This window comes from Capra hircus, chromosome 21, assembly GCF_001704415.2.
Source record: "Capra hircus breed San Clemente chromosome 21, ASM170441v1, whole genome shotgun sequence".
Taxonomy (NCBI): Eukaryota; Metazoa; Chordata; class Mammalia; order Artiodactyla; family Bovidae; genus Capra; species Capra hircus.
The window spans coordinates 39,711,084-39,732,212 of record NC_030828.1 but is presented as its reverse complement, the minus strand read 5'-3'; the positions used below and the strand labels follow the sequence as shown (position 1 = coordinate 39,732,212).

At 37.5% G+C, this 21,129-nt stretch overlaps 1 protein-coding gene across 2 annotated transcripts in view; it reads left to right on the top strand.

Moving 5' to 3' along the window:
* The window catches only part of PRKD1 (protein kinase D1), a 346,762-nt gene that overhangs the window by 187,785 nt on the left and 137,848 nt on the right, over positions 1-21,129 (top strand). For both annotated transcript variants that reach the window (XM_018066224.1, XM_018066225.1), the window contains exon 2: positions 4,562-4,700. In XM_018066224.1, the coding sequence (XP_017921713.1) occupies positions 4,562-4,700 (139 nt within the window). The remainder of the gene's footprint in view (positions 1-4,561; positions 4,701-21,129) is intronic.

Sequence of the window (21,129 nt, the reverse complement as noted above, 5' to 3'; positions counted from 1 at the left end):
CCAATGAGAAACAATTATGAGCCAGAAGAATAAACCTGAAGACATGACACTTCCTGACTCAAACTATATTGTAGTAATCAAAACAATATGACATAAAAAAGATATATAAACCAATGGCTAGACTAATCAAAAAAGAAAGAGGACACAAATAACAGATATGAGAAAACAGTAGAGAGAAATCACTTCAGACCCTGCAGACATTAAAGGCATTTTAACTTCATTGTACTAAATAAAAGTCAGATTAAAAGTTATTTATTGTATGATACCATTTATATGACATTCTTGAAAAGACTCAATTATAGTAATAGGAACTGTTTTCTATTTTGGTTGTGATGTGTATAGTACATATATATCAAGTGGTTATGGTATACAGTTTTCAAAACTTCCAGAAATTCACACCAAAAAAGGAGAGATTTTACTGTATGTTCAGTTCAGTTCAGGTGCTCAGTCATGTCTGACTCTTTCCAACCCCATAAATTGCAGGACGTCAGGCCTCCCTGTCCATCACCAACTCCCGGAGTTCACCCAACTTCATGTGCATTGTCAGTGATGCCACCCAGCCATCTCATCCTCTGTCGACCCCTTCTCCTCCTGCCCCCAATCCCTCCCAGCATCAGGGTCTTTTCCAATGAGTCAACTCTTCGCATGAGGTGGCCAAAGTATTGGAGTTTCAGCCTCAGCATCAGTCCTCCCAATGAACACCCAGGACCAATCTCCTTCAGAATGGACTGGTTGGATCTCCTTGCAGTCCAAGGGACTCAGACTCCAACACCACAGTTCAAAAGCATCAATTCTTCGGCACTCAGCTTTCTTCACAGTCCAACTCTCGTATCCATACATGATCACTTGAAAAACCATAGCCTTGACTAGACGGACCTTTGTTGGCAAATTAATATCTCTGCCTTTTAATATGCTATCTAGGTTGGTCATACGTTCCTTCCAAGGAGTAAGCATCTGTTAATTTCATGGCTGCAGTCACCATCTGTAGTGATTTTGGAGCCCCCCAAAATAAAGTCTGACACTGTTTCCACTGTTTCCTCATCTATTTGCCATGAAGTGATGGGACCGGAATCCATGATCTTAGTTTTTTGAATGTTGAGCTTCAAGCCAAGTTTTTCACTCTCCTCTTTCACTTTCATCAAGAGGCTTTTTAGTTCCTCTTCACTTTCTGCCATAAGGGTGGTGTCATCTGCATATCTGAGGTTATTGATATTTCTCCTGGCAATCTTGATTCCAGCTTGTGTTTCTTCCAGCCCATGGTTTCTTATGAAATACTCTGCATATAAGTTGAATAAGCAGGGTGACAATATACAGCCTTGACGTACTCCTTTTCCTATTTAGCCATTTATGATAGCGTAAAATATGAAAACTTTGAGATAAATTTAGCAAATATTTCTAAGACATATGTACTGAAAACTACAAAAATATTTTGAGAGACATTTTAAAGAAGCTAATATATTAAGCAGTATACCACCTTATTATTCATAACAAAAGTATCCCACAGTCTTAGAATATACATTTACTGAAGTTGGTTGAGCTATGTTTTGCTGTAATATCATTGAAAAATCACCACAGATCTATTTTGTACAAATTGACAAAGTGATTCTAAAATGAGTATGGAAATTCAGAAGATGTATAATATTCAAAGCAGTCTCAGAAAGGAAGAACATGGAACACTTAACAAACACTAACTATATTCAGTCTAGTATAAAGTTTCAATAATAAGTATAATGTATTATTGACATAATGATATTTATATAGTCAAACATACACTTATGTGACCCAGAAATTCTCTTCCTAGATTTTTAGTTATAGAAAATGAAAATACATACCCACTGAAACATTTGTATAAAAGTTTTCATAGTATTATTATTTATAATATCCACAACCTGAGGGGAAAAATACTAATGTCTGTCTGTGGGAGCACAGAGAAGCAAATATCCTTGAGCCATGTAATGAAATGCTAATAATTAATAGTAAAAAGAGATGAATCTCAAATATAGAATGTATAAACGAGTCTCAAAAAGATGGTAATGAACAAAACAAGCCAGTTAAAGAAAGAGCACAGTGTACATGTTGTATGATTTCATTTGTATGAAATTCTGTAGCTGGTGAGCTAATCTTTGGTGACAGGGTAAATTTATGTTGAGTCAAAGTGGTGTGTAGCATCAACTAGAAGGGAGTACTATAAAACTTGGGAGGTTGATGAAAATATTTCCTATTGGTTATGATTTTTGTTGCATTGGTGTTGATGAAGACTCAGAACTTAAGACTTTTACACTTATATCCATTTCATTTACTATAAATTGCCCATCAAAGGAAGTTGATTTTTAAAATAGTACATGACCTGTTCATTGTTTTAGTTTAGAAAATGGTGTTTTAGTTCTTTCTTTTCACTGTATTAATATTGGAGAGATTACAAAAAAAGGAAGTATTAGTTTTAATTAGCACAGTGGAAGCAGTGACATCATTTCAGCTCTTGTGTTTATTTTAAGGAAGCCAACTTTACTAAGTTGTATACACATATATACCTGTATATATACTAAGTGTGTATACAGATATACAGATAAATCCTGCTTGTCAGCAAATTCTTAAGAGCAAGAGGATGTTCTGTATATACTTATTTTCAGTTCACACAAAATGTCTTAAAATGATTTTAGCCCCTATTTTATTAACATGGAGAAAGAAAGAAGAATGCATAATATATTTATTTTTAGAAGATACCATATTCTGGACATTTCTTCATGACAGTACCTCCTTAAAATCAGCCTTTATTGACATATACGTCAGACACATCACAAGTTTCAGGAACAAGACAGTTTCTCTCTTTGACCTATGACCTTTTTCCACACAAGACAAATATAGATTTATAAAGCAAATAGCAGTTGCTGATTATGTGAAAATATCACATACAAGAAAAGAGCCATTTTCACATGCAACATTAGCCTAGGTTGTTTGTTTTAATAAAAATCTTCCAATACTAATACAGAATGCTCTTTGCAATAAACTTAAAATTGACTTTTTCTCTTTTTAATATCTTTATATTGATTTTTATTTTTTTTAATTATTTCATATTTCAGTAGAGCCAGTTAACAATGTTGTGATATCATTTCGGGTGAACAGCAAAAGGACTCAGGCATACATGTATCCCCAGATTCCTCTCCCCTCTAGGCTGCACATAATGTTGAGCAGCATTCCACGTGCTATAAGTAGATCCTTGCTGGTTATCCATTTTAAATACAGCAGTGTGTACATGTCCACCCCAACTCCTTAACTATCTCTTCCTCACATTCTCCCCCTCCTCCAGCAACTATAAGTTCGTTTCCTAAGTCTGTGAGCCTCTTTCTGTTTTGTAAGTAAGTTCATTTGTGTCATTTCTTCTTAGATTCCACATGCAAGGGATATCGTACGGTATTTTTCCTTCTCTCTCTGGCTTTCTTCAGTAAGTATGCCAGTCTCTAGGTCCATCCATGTTGCTGCCATTGGCATTATTACGTCTTTTTTAGTGGCTTAGGAATGTTCCATGGTGTATATTTACTATATCTTCTTTATCCTTTCCTCTGTCTATGGACATTTAAGTTGCTTCCATGTCTTGGCTGTTTTAAACAGTGCTGCAGTGAATGCTGGGGTGATTCTTAAGGACATTTCTATCCTTTGATCAAATAATTCTACTTTTAAAACAAAATTGATCAGTCAGGACGGTGGTTTGAATTTAATGCTCTTTCTCGCATTAGAAGGAAGAGAAGAAATGTAAGGAATAATAATGATTGTTAATATTCTGATAGTAATTGTTAATGTCAGAATTTTTGTAGATTTGCTCAGTATAAAATGTCATTCAATTAGCTTTCATTATATGCCTGCTACTGGGAGATAATCTTCAGTAATACACTTGGATTTATCCTTGTGAGGAGAATATTAACTATGTATACTTGAATTGACTTTTAGCTGTTGTGTTAATACTTACCTATTTCATCTAGATTGCATGGTAACTAACTGTGCTGTATGAGCAGCAACAACAGGGAGAGCTGGATTGTTTCCTCTGGTGCTTCCCTGAATCAAAGGATCTAGATAACACCTTTGCCCACACACAGAACATATTTAGATTTATTGAGTCATCTCTTATTTTTGAATATGCCAAAATGGATTGGCCTCTTTTTTTTTTTGCAGACAAATTGCAACAACATTTGTAATGGAATTGTAACACACTCCCATTTTAATGTTATTGAATTGCTATAAGTCATGTGAAAAGACTCAGTTCTTAGAACTTACTATAATTCTTAACCACTCTACTGCCACAAATTTCTTTGAATCTTATCTCAGATTCTCTTGTTCTTTTGCTCTGTAATTAGAAGATCATTTTGTTATTGCTTTTATGAACTGTGATTTCTTTCCTCCTGCTTTGGAGTCATTTCAGTATCTACGTGGCCATTCATTTTTATTTGTTAATGTTCTAGGTAATTAGCTTGTGTTTGTGCTCTGACATTCATTTCATTCATTTGATTTTTATTTTAAATTTAGGAAGATTTTGATGCTTAACTTGTTGTGGTATTTGTATTTACAGTTCCCTGAATGTGGTTTCTATGGAATGTATGATAAGATCCTGCTTTTTCGCCATGACCCTACCTCTGAAAACATCCTTCAGCTGGTGAAAACAGCTAGCGATATCCAGGAAGGCGATCTCATTGAAGTTGTCTTGTCAGGTAGTATACTTTTTCTTTATTCATAGATTACTACTTTGCATCTGGAGAATTCTTGGCCATAAGTTTTACTTTTTTTTTTTTTTTTTGGTTTTGATTTCATTAATTTATATTAAACACTTGATTTTGTATTGGGTATAGTCGATAAACAATGTTGGGTTAGTTTCAGGTGAACAGCAAAGGGACCCAGCCATACATATACATGTATCCTATTCCCCTAAACTTCCCTCCCATTCAGGCTTGGCCATAAATTTTTAAGGCAGCATTAAAAAAAAAAAAAAATTGGGTCAAACCCAACCTCAAGAGGAAATTTAAGGGCTTTGTCTATATGAACTTTCAACATTATTTTGAAAAAGAGCAAAAGGTTTCTCTTGAATTGGCTGTTTCCCTACCCAGTTCTGTCCCGGTCACTTTTACCAACTTTGCACTCTCCCTAGATCCCCGAAAACACACATGAATACGTTCATTCATTATGTAAATCACTTGAAACAGCAAAAGCAAATGGAAACACACTCACCAACATTGAAGTTAAGACAGATGTCAGGGCCCCAAATGTACTGAGTGTCTGAAAGCCAAGGGCTGGAAACCGTTGTTTAGTCAAGTCAAAACTCCAGTAGCTACTAGCCAAGACCAAGTTGGAAACCAGAGCTCAGGAGTTACAGCAGGTCAGGCCATGTTGTGTGACTTTGCTAACTCACTCCCTGAGAAACAGCTGCATTTCCTCTGCCCAGATTTTTATTTCTTGTTTAGGATTTATACTTCTTATTTAGGATTGTACTGTGCCTGTCACAAAAATTTAACTTTTTAAAAAAATGCCAGAGAACACATGTAGCAGGGATCTTAACAACAGTGATCAGTCCAGTATTCTAAAGAGGTCTAGATTTTTATTGTTTATCTTTGTTAAAATTGAGTCATTATTGAGAAATGCAGATTGTACTGCTCCTTTTCCCCTTCTGGCCTTCTTAAAGGAAATCTGTTCACTTTAAAAATGTTTCTAGGCTTTATTTCCTCAAGTTCCAGAGCCCAGTACTTGGATGCACTGATTATAATTCACTTGGCCTTTGGTTTGATGAAGTCCAGTTCACATTGTCTGTATTGATCTCCTTGATAGGAGACCGTGAGAGGTCTTGGGATTGCCACACTTTCGTTGGGTAGATAGATCCTGTAAAACAGCTGGTTTCACTAGATGAAAATAATAGTTTTCCTGTGGCTTATACTTTTGCCAGTTGCTAAACAACCCAAAAAAGAAAAGGTTTCCACTTTTTTAAATTTGAGGGGGAATCACTCGCCTGTGCTCTCCCTTTTACTTTTCTTTGACTCTTGACGTTGGCTCACTGCGCCTGGCCTCACAGCACGAGCGCCTCGCCATGTTGTCCTGTGAGTTTCCTGTTTCTGGAACACTGGAGGCAGCCTGAAATAAATTATTCAGAGACAGCATGCACTGGATCTATTGTCACCATAATTCATATTAGACTCAAAGCCAGTCGGCCTTGCAAAGAATATGTTTTTGAGCCCTTTTCCTGTGGCTGTGCCCAGAAATACATGAAGATTTTCAGAACTGGATTTCTAAATTATTTCTTTTTCTTCCCATTTTACTTTTGTTGTCAAGTCCTCAGAGTAACACCCTACAGACTGAATGCAAGCTCTATGTGTGTGTTCTTACGGGGAGAGCTGCTGCCCATTTGCACTTATCCCCATGCCCTCCGTGAGGCAGACTTGCTGTGCCCCATGCTGACCTGACCTAACGGTGTTCTGCTTTTCCTCTCCGTCTGTGCAAACCCAGAACCTCGCTATGCCTACACATCGCCTCTTTTGTCATCCACCCTGGATGTTCTCTGTTGCACCTCTCCTGTCTCCCTGGCCATAGTGCTGAGGGGTGTTTAAAGGTGCCCCTTTTCCTCACTTGCTGTCCGATCACCTGGCTCAGGAAAGCCTCTTCCACCCTCTCAGCAGCTGTCTGGTTGGTATTTAAAAGAAGCCATTTTATAACAACCTGATCTGATTCTTCTCCTGAACCGTAACCTTTGAACCCTTTTCACATTTCATGTAATTCCACTTTCCTGATACCTTTAACCCTTACGTTATTTACATACATACGCATATGTTACACACGTGTGTGCATATAGTGCATATACACGGCATGTGCCTACACATTCAGTTATGTTTAGATCTCCAGCATTTACCTGTAAACATCTTTGGCAGCTATGTTCTTCTACCTCCTCTCCCTCTCTAATGCTCAGTATTTTGCTTTTCTCAGTACATATTAAGAATAGTTTTTACCTAAAACCTCCCACCCCTCCATTTTATAGCCCTGTTTTCCCCTACACTGCTTACCTTGCCCATTGTTGTCAGTCACCCACAGCATAGCCTCAACTCTGACCTCACCGATAAGGCGCAGCCCCAACTCGGAGATCACCACTTGGCAGCACTCCTCCTCCAACTTGTCAGTTGCCACCAAATAAATACACAGTTCCTGTCTTTTTCACTGTAGGTTTTAATCATTAACTCTACCATTTTTGGACTAGATGTCCCCCTTTGTCCTTCTTTCCCCACAGCTCATGGCCCTCTGTACTCATGTCTTAATCACTTAGATGCAATACTGACTACTTGATATTCTCTTACTTCGTAGCAGTTCCTGCCATAGCTGTCTGTGATCTGAGTTGCTTTAACAGTCTTTTTTGCCATCCCTGTTCCTGAACCACACACAACTGCCAGACACCATCCCTTGCCAACATGGCTCAGGGTGGACCTGTCCTTCACCTGGCCTTACTGTCATGTTGCAGGCCTCTCTCCCTGTCCTTCTGTTACCATAGGCATGAGGTTCTCAGTAAACATGTATGGGTTGCTTGATTGGCTATTGGCTATCACATCAGAAGTTATCACATACACACAATTTTGTAAAAATACTTATTTGTTGTAAAAATATTGTTTCTAGATATATCCTCAAGAGTAAATTGAACTTCAAGTCTCCTTGCTATGCCTTTACCCAGCCCTGACATGAAATTAGTGCCTGTGATGTGGGCAGGATTGTATTACATTATAATTTGAGGCAAGACAAATGATAGCTACTAAGACACTTCAGGTCATGGTGCAAGGAAGCTCATAAACATACTCATTCCTGAACCAGTCCTTGAAGAGAATGGATGCTATGATTGGCCAGAGAAATCTGCCATTTCCTGGAGGTGTGGTTAAGGATCAGCTTCATTCAAAGTGCAGTGGGTAGGCGGAGCAGAGGAGCCAAACACTGGCCATCCCTTCTGTGGCCTTTTGACCAGTTCCAGAACATAAACTTGCTGTGGAAATTTCCCTCCTGGAGACTATAATTTTACTGTTAAAATTCATTTATCCAAGCTTTCTGTTTTTCCTCATGAAAAATTAAATTTTACTCTGTAGTGACATAAACATAATCTGATTCTTTTCATGTTTGATCAACATTCCACCAACAGGAACGTTTACTGACATAGTATGGTAATAAAATGTCAGAAAATATGGAAAGTATTAATTTTCAGTAAAGTTAAATCCTCTTGTCTCTTCAGACGACATCAAAAATTTTCTTGTGCTTATGTCATTTTCTGCTGAGACCTTTCCTCATCTGTAAGTACTAACTGGACTGCTCCTGGCTAATTCACTGGCTCCCCCCTCTTTTTTTTTTAATTTTGGAAAACATGGCTTGGTTGAGCTAGTGCTTTTATACCCAGTAAGCCAGGAAAAGATTGCTCATGGGTGGATGGGAGTAGGTTATAGAGGGAAAAAAAAAAAAAAAAAACAACTCCATGGAAGTACCCCACCATATACACTCCCACAGCTGGCAAAACTTTGTCTATTGTTATTGTTATGAAGTCTGAAAACACTGCAAATGGAAATATCTTTTACTAAAGGCAAAGTCAAGTTCAAGTATATGGTACTGAGCTGTGAAAGTTAATGGAATTTATCTGAAGTCTTCTTCATGATGAATCTCTATTGAAGCCTGGTAATTCAGCCATAGTCAAGCATATTAATAACAGGACTGTGTTCATATGACTCAACTCTTTTTGCTTTGTTTTGTTTGGACTTGATCTCTAATAATTGTGTATTTGTGTGTATGTATCTATCTTATAGGTGATTAAATAGAAAATAGACAAGGACCATAAGAACTTACCAAATAAAACCACAGTTTTAAGTCTTAGAGCTAAATATTGTCTTTCTTTCTTTTATTAACAGTAAAAATCCATATTTTTTCTGGGAAAGTTTCATTACCCTTCACAGTAGAGTATCCTGTATTATTTATACCTTTGCACAGTGTTGTTTATACATCTGGTTATTTGTCCCCAACTGTTTAGGGATGGGAGCTTCCTTGGAAAGCTAGTGCTGTAGCCCAGTTAGAAGGATTTGGACCTATTCTTGGACAGTGGCAAAGAGCTGGAAATGAGGTAGAGATCAAGATATAGTTTAAAAGTAAAATAGATACAGTAACCATATGGGTATAGTTCATGAAGGGGATGAGAAAAGAAGGGGACACCAAGGAGCGCTACAGCTGCCTTAGCACCATCTCATTTCCTTTTCATCTTCCTAAGTCTTGTCCTCATGCGTTGTTCAGCGCATCTGCCAAATGGTTTGCGGATTCCCCTGAGGGGCTGAAGAACTGATTTTGTGGCCGTATAGTGCCATTGACTTCCTTCGTGATTGTTGCATGTGTGTGTATGTTAGTGGCTCAGCCCTGTCTGACTCTTTGCGACCCCGTGAACTGGGGCCCTCCAGGATCCTCTGTCCATGGAATTCTGCAGGCAAGGTGAAGTCATTCAGTCGTGTCTGACTCTTTGCAACTCCATGGACTGTGGCCTGCCAGGCTCCCAGTCCATGGGATTTTACAGGCAAGAATACTGGAGTGGGTTGCCATTTCCTTCTCCAGGAGATCTTCCTGACCTAGGAATCAAATCCGGGTCTTCCACACTGCAGATTCTGCTGTCTGAGCCACCAGGGAAGCCCAAGAATACTGGAGTGAGTAGCCATTCCTTTTTCCTAAGAGTCTTCCCAACCAAAGGATTGAACCTGGTTCTCCTGCATTGCAGGCAGATTCTTTACCATCTGAACCACCAGAGAAATCAACCTCTGGGATTCAGAAATTCTGTTTTGTTTGTTTTTGTTTTTATCTAAAAAGGAGCTTATACTAGAGGAAAGTATCATACAGTGATGATAAAACATAGATTCCATGTTTTATTCAGTTTGCAAGTAAAGCAGTATCCCTAAGCATTGGGTACAGTTTCCAGGGCCAGATTATCTGGGTTTATATATAGTGTGTATGTATGGTACTCACCTTAACATCTTTGCTAAGACATTAAATAATTCTGTGGTCCAGTTTCCTCATCTATAAAATGGGGAAAACAGTAGTACCTACATTGTATGGTTATTATAAAAATTAAGATAAATTAATCTGTGTAAAGCATTTTATAGAATTTCTGTGCTTAGAAGCAGCAGAGTTGATATTAGCTGTTTTGATTGCTCTCCTCAGACTCTTAAGTGATCTTTTCCCATGATGTTCGTGGTTGTTAAACATACCACAGAAGGAAATCCTGTTCTTTCATTACTTTGAGAAATGTTGTTTTAAGCAATGTTTAAAGAATTATTTACTGCAGGACTCTTCAGAACTTTGGTGAATGCTAATAGGAAAGATAATTCTCCAAGATCACTTCTCAAGTTCATTGTATCACAGAATAGTACCCGCCCCACCCCTCCCCACTCTATCTGGTGAGTCTTGGGTTCAGCAGTTCACATGGGAAGTACTCCTCTGGGGCATGCCCATGGACCAGTGATGTGATAGGGTATATTCATTTTCTGTATACAGGCCACTGCTCTCACAGAGAGCAATGTTTGAACCATGGGAAATCAGGAGTTAAGAAGCAGCACATTTGTGTTTACACAGTAGCGTAGGCTTTTGAAGCAGTTTACATAAGTACTGCTGTTTCCTTTGCAATGACTTTGTGACATAGTGAAATCAGATACCTTAAAAGCTATGGAATATAAATTTTAACTTGCCCATATCCTGCGGTCAGTAGGGGTAGTATCAACCAGAGCTTGAATCTAAGTGACTAAACTCTTCATACTGCTTCAAGTTAGCCCTTTGAAGTTGGACCAGTAAATAGGATTTCTTGAGAATCTGTTCAGTGAGTTCCTACTATAGTAAGACAGTTTATATTTCGGGGAAACACTGATATTTTAACAACAAAACCAGCAACGAACTAGCTACAAGTTCTATTGACGTGATCTTTATCACAGGGCCAGTATTTTCCCTCTTCCTCATAAAAATAGATACTTAATAAACGTACAAATTGTGATCAGGTTAAGAAAGTTCTGGAGGCTCTTCTCTGTAGAGTTATGATACAATATATGAAATAAAAAGTAACTGTGCCCTTGTTTAAATAGGATCCATTCATATAATTTCTTAGTTCTGATCAAAATTGAATAGTGTCTTAGAATCAGTATATTTATGGTATCCTTATAACTATGTTTTTCTGTTAGTAAGATTCATTGCCTAAACCATAAGCCAGAAAAAAAAAATTCCAGCTAGTCCTTCTTTATTTTATAGTAAGTGTAAATTATTGATTTAATGGTGCTGTGCAAGTAATATCTATTTCTCTCAGATATAGTACATTCCTTAGTAGTGTGTTCCCCCTCTGAAATAGGGATGGAAGGAATAAACCTTGAGAGTGATGTATTAGGTTGCTGCATTATTATTTATCCAGGAGTATGTTATATAGACATAGGCTTGTTTGTTTGCTTTTAATAAAGCAGAATTAATCATAGGAAGCACCTCCTCAACCCTAATACTGCTTCGGTAATTAGATTGTAAAAGTCCTGGCCTTTACTACTCAGTTTCTACTTCTTTGTAGTTGTTCTGGAGTATCAAGCTCTGCCTGGCTAAGTGGTCTCAATTCCTGTCCAAGTTTAGTTGCAGTTATCTGTGCAGGTGGTTTTGTAACAATGGAAACCCTGAAATATAAGATTATAGGTCATTACTCTTTCCTTCTAAGTATGGTTTATGTTAACTGTGTCTTCAGCATTTCTGATTATTAGTATTATTAATTCTCTTCCATTCTTACCTTTCAAATAAACCTGGTTTGGGTCTCATTGTGACACCCTTAACCATTCTCACTGAAAAGCGAATGCAAAGAGCAGGCTGTTGGATTTCCCACCCTTTCTTACTTGTGACCTTGTGGGGAGATGAGGCCTCCGAGCACTCCTCCCTTACTTTGGTAGTTTTCTCGATTATTTGCTCTTTACTGCAGTGGGTTCTCCAAGGAGATACAGTATAAGAGTACATTGCTTCTCTATCCTTTTTAAACCTAACTGTCCTTAATTTCAAGTCAAAGAGAAGACTTATGCCCCAGGTCACATGGGGCATAAGACAAAGCATTTTTTGAAGAATCTTCATTTGAAAATTTCATACATGTGTTGCATTTTTCCTACATTATATTTCTCTCTAATTTTTTAATGAAGTATTGTTGATTTACAATGTTATGCTTCAAGTATACAGCAAAGCGATTCAGTTATACATACATACATTTTTTTCAGATTCTTTTCCCTTATGAAAATGAAATCGCTCAGTCGTGTCCAACTCTTTGCAACCCCATGGACTGTAGCCCACCAGGCTCCTCCGTCCATGGGATTCTCCAGGCAAGAATACTGGAGAGGGTTGCCATTTTCTTCTCCAGGGGATCTTCCTGACCCAGGGATTGAACGCAGATCTCCCACATTGCAGGCAGATGCTTTAACCTCTGAGCCACCAGGGAAGCCCCTTTTCCCTTATAGGTTACTACAAATATTGAGTATAGTTCCATAGCTATAAAGTAGGTCCTTGTCGGTTTTCAGTTTTATATATAGTAATGTGCATACATTAATCCCAAACTCTTAGGTTAACACAATTTTGAATAAATAATGTTTCTTCCCCATGTTGTTCTTTAAGAAATAGATTAATGATAGTGATATAAGGCGGAGAAGGTGATGGCACCTCACTCCAGTACTCTTGCCTGGAGAGTCCCATGGATGGAGGAGCCTGGAAGGCTGCAGTCATGGGGTCACGAAGAGTCACTGAATGACTTCACTTTCACTTTTCACTTTCATGCATTGGAGAAGGAAATGGCAGCCCACTCCAGTGTTCTTGCCTGGAGAATCCCAGGGACGGGGAAGCCTCATGGGCTGCCGTCTCTGGGGTCGCACAGAGTTGGACAAGACAAGCGACTTAGCAGCAGCAGCAGCAGTGATATCAGGACATACAGCGTTTATGATGTGTTTGGCACTGTTCTAAGTGCTTTATATATATTCTTTCAGAAATATGGATATTTCTTTTGTAGCATCCACATAACTTTGGTAAATAGTGGACTTCTAATCAAAGATTGTAGTTTAAGCCCTAGAGCTGCCATTTATTTCTTACTTAGTGTTTGGCAAGTCACCTCATTCCTCTGAGTCTTTTGTGTGCTGTGCTTAGTCGCTTGGTCATGTCTGGCTCTTTGCGACCCCATGGACTGTCGCCTGCCAGGCTTCTCTTTCCATGGGGATTCTCCAGGCAAGTGAACTGGAATGGGTTGCCATGTCCTCCTCCAGGGGATCTTCCCAACCTGGGATCAAACCCACGTTTTATCACCTGTCAAATAGCAATAGCAGTGTCTCCAATATAGGGTTGGGTTCTAGATTTCATGAGAATAAATAGAAAACATTCACAAGATGCCTGGCACATATGAAGTTTTCTTTCTTTGTGCCCCTCTCCATCCCACTGGGCTACACATTGTTTGAAACAGGAATCGTTTATTTTGATACTGAATCCTCATGATCTAACATATGACGTACAATCAATGTCTATTTGTTCAGTCAGTAAATACAAACTTAAAATAACAAAATGAACAGACCAGCAAACAGATGAATGTTTAAATAGTTGCTCCATGTAAGATATCCAAAATTGTTATTGTGTTGAAATTGAATTTCAGTGCTTACCTGCTGACTCTTGGCCTAATCTGTTAGTAAGATCTATATTGTCATATGACTAATCCTTTTTTTCTGATTTCTTGCTATCTTCTATATGTTCTTAAAAGCTAATTACGTTTTGGAAGTTATTTTAGAAATTCAGTTCTTCCTTCAAAGCATTGCAGTGTCTTTTACAACATTTCTCATGTAAAATGAAACCTAATTCATAAAATACAAATTGTTTTCTTATCTAATTTTTGCAGCTCCTGTATTATGCACACCTCTGTGACCAAGTAAGCTCATTTACTATCAAAGGCCATTCATTCTTGCTTGAATCAGCTTTCCCACACATTGCTCTTTTCTTACAGATATCCTTGCTTTCTATCTAAAACCTGTTTCGTAGTCACTTCTTTTTAATGCACTCCCCCTCCATATTAATCTCACTTTCCTTCATCAGTTTACTGTCATTTCTTCCTCTGGTGCCTCAGTGCTCCATACGTGGCATTAGAGCTCAGAGAGGTGACCCTGGAGCTGGCCTTGGGCTCTGCTTTCTGTTGCAGAGTGTGGAAGGAATAAAGAGTGATATCCTGAGGTGCTGCCTGACCTTGTCTGCTGCTCCCACTCCTTCCTCTCCTCACACTGAAGCTCTATGGCTTTATCCATCCAGCAGAACAGCTGTTTGTGCCTAAGGGTCAGCTTGTGAGATCCATAAAAAAGCTGACTCATGCACTCCAAGACTGGAGTCTCAATCTCTGTAGAGCTCTCTATCCCTATACATATTGTGGTTCTCAGAGCAGGACATATCGAGCCCCTCTGTTTACACAAAATTAGCATAAGGCATAGTTCTTTACCACTTGGCAAGTGAGTATCCAGCCAGAAATCATGCTTTTTCCTTCTCTTCTCATCTACCACGTCTGTAACTGAGGACAGTATTGTAAGTCATCCAGATAAACAGGAAAAGAACACATGGATAGTGAAAACCACACAAAGGAGTTTTTTAAACTCTATATTTCCTGGCCTCTATGTAACCAAAAATTCCTTATAATTGCTTCTTGGGGTGGAGATTGATCTGTTGTATATAAATCTTACCATGTTAGCACCTTGCGTATTTAGAATCCTTCTGTTGTAGAAGACATGAGATGTTCTTGTTCTTTTTGTCTTTTTACGTTAATTTTGTCTTTATAATTGGTTTATAAAGCATATAAAATATCTTATTAATTTCTTATTTACCAGATTTAACTTAGAATTATTTGGAGCTTATCTCCAAAAATCACATTTCAACCCAAAAACAAAAACTTTGACGCATCAAAGATACTAAAATAGATGCGTTCCAGGATATGACCATAATACAAAAAATAACTTAGGCGGTAATAGTATCTTGTAAATAAGTATGTTCTTGTGCATATGTGTGCTTAGTCACTCAGTCGTGTCTGACTCTTTGCGACCCCATGGACTGTAGCCTGCCAGGCTCCTCTGTCCATGGGGATTCTCCAGGCAAGAATACTAGATTGGGTTGCCATGCCCCCCTTCAGGGGATTTTCCCAAACCAGGAATCAAACTCAGGTCTCCTGTATTGCAGGCCGATTCTTTACCATCTGAGCCACTGGGGAAGCCCAGGAATACTGGAGTGGCCAATCCCTTCTTCAGGGGATCTTCCTGAGCCAGAAATCAAACCGGCGTCTCCTTCATTGCAGGCAGATTCTTTACCAGCTGAGCTACTAGTGAAGCCCACATATGTTCTTGGATCAGTTCTGAACAGAGATGGTACGGATTCTTTTTGAGCCAGAAATGCTGAAAAAATGGTTAGTTTCCTGCTGAGGTAAATAGCACAAAACTCTTGTGCTTGGGCTCAAACTAGAAAATAGAAGCATTTAAGTTTTTGTTTTGTCCATCTGTTATAAAAACATGAAATTGTAGTCATGAGAATCGGCTGAGAGATATGTATTCCACCAGGGTCTGACTGTGCCCTGTCCAATGCTGTAGCCACTAACTATGTGTGGCTAATTTCAGTTGAATACAACTAAACTAAAATTAAAATTTAATTCCTTGGTCACACTGACTATTTCAAGTGTTTAATAGGCATGTTGGCTAATAACTGTTATAGTGATTTAGAAGATTTTGACAATCAAAAAAAGTTCTCTTGGACAGAGCAGCCAGATAGATAAATGAAATTTCACTAAGACTCTGAAACACTTTGTGTACACAGACACACACACACACACACACACACACACACACAATGCAAAACACTTTCAACTGAAATGTTATTTGATATGGCATATTGGGAGATGTTATATATAAGACAACGGAAAATTCTGGTAGCATATTTTTACCAAAATGTCATGAGAGAAATGTTCTACTGTATCATCCTGTGACTTCTTTATTGGATAAACTCCTCAGACTTCAATATTGAAAGCAGCTCTATTTTGTGGATAATATTGCTCTTAGGACTCTAATTTTCCTTCTTGCTTTAGCGTTGGCCTCTCAAGTCTGAGTTCAAGGGCCACATTTATGGTACTGATAAGTAGTACATTACTTCCACTGTGTGAATTATTTTATTTGGCACAATATTCACTTTCCTCAGGGCTTCTTGATCTCTTTATCTTATTTCATTTTGTGCTACACAGAATATCCTAGTATTAACTCCGGTTAAAAGCACAGATTATGGCACCAAACTGTCTGAATCCAGTTCCCATCAGCCCATTTAATAGCTGTGGCATTGGAAAAGCTATTTAGAGTTTGTGTGCCTTCAGACTAAGGCTTGACAATGATAATAATGTACAGTAACTAACACATTATCTAAGACATCCAGATCTTGTAAAGTCATCTTAGTAAGGAAGGACATGCGAAAAGTAGATAGTAGAAAAGAAATACATCAGGAAGGAAGCATCATGGTATAGTATATAGACTATTTGTATAGTATTTTAATAACTTCATTTCTTTATTTCACATTTTCTCAATGTTTATTTATAGTGGTTTATAAAAACACACAAAATATAGTAAAATATCAGAGGTTAACAATGGATCTTATTCAAGGTAAAAAGGACAGCATTTATTTAAGAATGTAAATTCTAAAATATTTATTTTAAAAGTTATATAGCTTTGATCTCATACTTTATAAGATGCCTTTAATAGAGAAAGTCCTGATTTTGAAGGCTAAACCGTTCTTTGATATAGTGCCCATCCGTTTGTTCTCTGGAAAGTCATCTCTGGATTTGCAAGAATTTACATGGTAACATTCTAAATGCAGTTTTAAAATATATTGATCAAGATGGACCTATGGAGATTAATATTGATCAGTATTATCTCATGATCTGATATGGGTAGTTTCTTTTTCACTATGATAATATATTGAAAAGCCTTGACTTCTTCCAAGATAATCCCCTTAGAAGTAGGAGAAATTGTAATATACACTGTTTCCGTATTCCTTCTCTTTGTGTCTCTCAACACACACACACACACACACACACACACACACACACACACACAGAGTCACAGGAGAACCTAGAGGAGGAAAGGAAAGAAGGAAGGAAGAATTGTATATACCATCAAAATCTGTGAAATAAAGTCATTGAAGGCTGCCTGTGTTCACAAAGGGCAACTGGAGAATGGCTCCTGAAGATCTTTGGTTCGTACTGACTATCTGAAGATCTTGTGGACACATAAATTATTTTCGCTTGAGGTAAAGGATTGGGCTTCACTTGAAAAGCTGCCAAATATCTCTTTTTGATGTTCCATGATTGGTAGCACATAGCACTTCAATTCAGTAACTCAGCCGTGCTACCATCTGCCCAGCACTCTCATTTTGCTGGTTGGCATGTCATTTATTTGCTTTTAACATGCAACCCATATAAAAATCCCTCATAATCTGCCAGAATTAGAAATGCAGCTGTTTTAAGTCTTAAACAGCAATAGACTATTCATTATGCCAGTATAGAGGAATAAAATAGAAAGAAAAGAGCAGTACTACACCAGAATGTATTTGTACCTCCACTTTTCTAAGTATTTTAAAGACGTCTATAGCCTCTTAGCAGTGTTGATTTCAAAAAGAAGTCAACACACAAATATACCAAGTATCGCTTTTCTTACATATACTTTAATACAAGAATTGGGACTTGAGTCAAACTCTAAATTTCTGTTTTTTCATTTTATGAAGCAATTTCAGCATTTTGATTCCTAGAAAATGAAGAATTTCTGGCTAACTCTGGGTCTCATCTTATTCTAATTTTATTTTCCCCAGGAATTTTTTTTGAGGTTCTGATCATTATAACTTGTTAATCCTTAGAATGTGATAACATGGAGCTGTGTGGAGAATTCTTGATGAGAACAAGCAGTTGGTCCTCTTGAAAAATAAAGATGAGAAAAAGATTTTTTATCCTGTGATGCTGAAAAAATGTAAAGAAAAAACTACTCCTGTATCCCTATTTGTCCACAGTCAGATTATTTAGGAATAATGTACATGAGGAAATAAAAAAACTCTGGTATGGAGCATTCCATCTGAAAGCCCCTTTCTTCACAGTGACTAGACGTAATCATTATGAAACTCAAGTTGGATAGTTTGAAATTGATTTGCCCCAGCCTTTGCACTTGACATTCATATCAGTAAAGGTCTAAGTCGAATTCATTTGGTTATATGTTATGTTGCCCTCATGTGAGACCTCTCACCATGTGAATTTTGAGCAGTTAAAAAAATTACTTACAATTCTGAGAATTAACCTATAAAAAATTATCTTCTGTGGATTGGGGCATGAAAAGCAATGATAGAGCAAGTCACAAGTTTGCTAACATGAGTGTACTTGATAATCATTTATCTTATGTATCCAACAAGATTAGTGATATTAAACCACAGGGACAATATGTTATAGTTCTTCAGAAATACATACAGCAGTAAGCTCAGATCCAGACGTATAGTGTTCACTCTGCAACTGCTTGTTCATGATTGATACGCTTTGCTTGGCAACTTAAGCCTTCATAAATGGATCTCAATTTGAAAGGAAAAATTTAATTTTGGTTTTAAGGACTTCAAATGCTTGGAAAATTCCAAAATTGAAAGGCACACTAGACCATATGACATGTTGTTATTACAATTATTGTGACAATTTTAATGAAAAATGTTTAATTCTCTATCCTTAATATACAGCCTTTTCCCTGAGAACGAAAGTGTAATGTTTACATATCCAGCCAAATAGATTCATCTTGTTGTCCTACAAGCTTAACAGCAACCTCCGGATTATCTCATGTGTAAATCTCCACTCTTGCTGATTTTATGCTTTTAAGATATTTAGTGCTGAGCAGAGGTCTTGGTTTGCTGTCGCTAATGTCTGCAATCTATTTTTGGTCTCCTGGAGTACTTAACACTCAGAACTAGTGAGACAAGCATCAGTGCCTCATTCCTGCTTGGAAATCAGACTGACCTCCTGAAATGATACCACCCTAGCAACTGACTCAGTTGTCAAGCCTGATAGGTTTTTGCCTAAATTTTTTATTTTTTGAATAGAAATACAGAAAAGTTGCAAAGACAGTACAGAAAGTTCACCTCACCCATATTTACTTTCCTCTAATGTTATCATCTTACATTGTCCTAGTACATTTATCAAAACTGAGAAATCAACATTGGTTAGTGGTTTGAACTTAGCAGCATTTTCCCAGTAATGTCCTGTTTCTGCTACAGGACCGAATCCATAGCATCACACTGTGTCAGTTGTTACATTTCTTCCAGTCTCATATGGTCTGTTCCGGTGTCTCAGACGTCCCTTGTTTTTTATGACCTTGGTGATTGTGAGATTTGTTTCTTCTTCCTTTTATTCAAAACCCAGTTTTAGGTTTTTATCTATTTTTGTTTTACTGTTAATACATTAGATAACACGTGTTCTAATGTCACCTGTCATAATAGTATCTTTGAGTTCAGCTTTTCCTATTAAACATATAAAGAGCATACACGTACATATAACTATTTATACTTTAAAAAGGTAATTCTGAATACCAGTATAGTGAACCATGATGATTAATTTTATATGTCAATTTGAATGGGCCATGGGTGCCCATATATTTGGTTAAACATTATAGTGGGTGTGTCTATGAGGGTGAGATTTTCTGGATGAGATTAAAATTTAAGTCAATAGACTGAGTAAAGTTTATTGCTCTCCCTGGGGTGAGTTGGCCTCATCTAATCCCTGTAGTCCTGATTTGAGCAAAAATGCAGGGCAGGAGAGGACAGTCTATCCAATTATGTTTGAGCTGGGACATTGGTCTTCTCCGGCCTTTAGACTGGACTGGAACTACATCATTGGTGCTCCAGTTTGTTTATTGCTAATCCTGGGACTTGTTAGCCCCTATAATTGTGTGAGCCAGTACTCTGTTTGTATATATAGATGATAGAGATGGATATACATGGGGCTTCCCTGGTGGCTCAGTTGTGAAGAATGCGCCCGCAGTGCAGAAGGTATGGATTCGATCCTTGAATCAAGAAGATCCCCTGAGGAGGAAATGGCAAGCCACTCCAGTATTCTTGCTGGGATAATCTCACAGACAGAGGAGCCCAGCAGGCTGCAGTCCACAGGATCGCAAAGAGTCGGACATGACTGAGCATGCACGCGTGGATATGGTAACAGTTATAAATACAGATATAGATTATCTATATTCTGTTGATTCTTTTTCTCTGAAGAGAACTGTATCTACTATACAAACCGTCTCACCGAAGAGTTAGAGAAATACCATAAACATGAAAACCTTCGGATGCCTTTTCCCTGACTGGCTCCCTTTCTTTGATCCTGAATTTAAGTTAATCATCTCCTTGCATTTATTGTTTTATATAGTCATATTTTATAACTTTTAAATTGGAATTCTTCTGGGATGGTTAAGTAGGTATGGTTCTTAGCCAGGGAAAACTGTAAAATATTTTTTTACACTTATGAGATTTTTTCCCCCTTAATTTTGGAAAATAAAATACATCTCTTCCTTAAATTCCTTAGTAGTAAAAACGATAAATCAAACACTGTCTACTGAATAACTTTCATGGAGTTATTTTATTCTATTACAGTCTGCTTCTGTAGCAGGTGCTAATCAGTGGGTAAGGATCCTGTCATCTTTAGATCTAAATTTACCATAAAAAGAAACTTTGCTTAATAGCATTTTTTTTTTCAAGTATTGTAGTGCAAACTGAAGAAACTTGACACATTAATACTACAGGAAAGGTTAAGTTGTGTAAACATATATCTTGGAATAAATATGTAAGTGTATATTACCTTTCTGTAAAAGAAGTTATTGTAGCTTTACCTCACTTTAAAGACCTACAGTTTTTGTAAAGTAAAAATTATAATATATAAATATACTTTATATCTTTATCTTATTGAAACTAATAAAGACAGAAAGCTAAAATATATTTGACGTCATGACCACCATATAAATTTTTAAATACTTAAAAAAATTCAAATATTTATGTATTTACAACAATAGTCTGGCTTCTCTGGTGGCTCAGACGGTAAAGAATCTTCCTGCA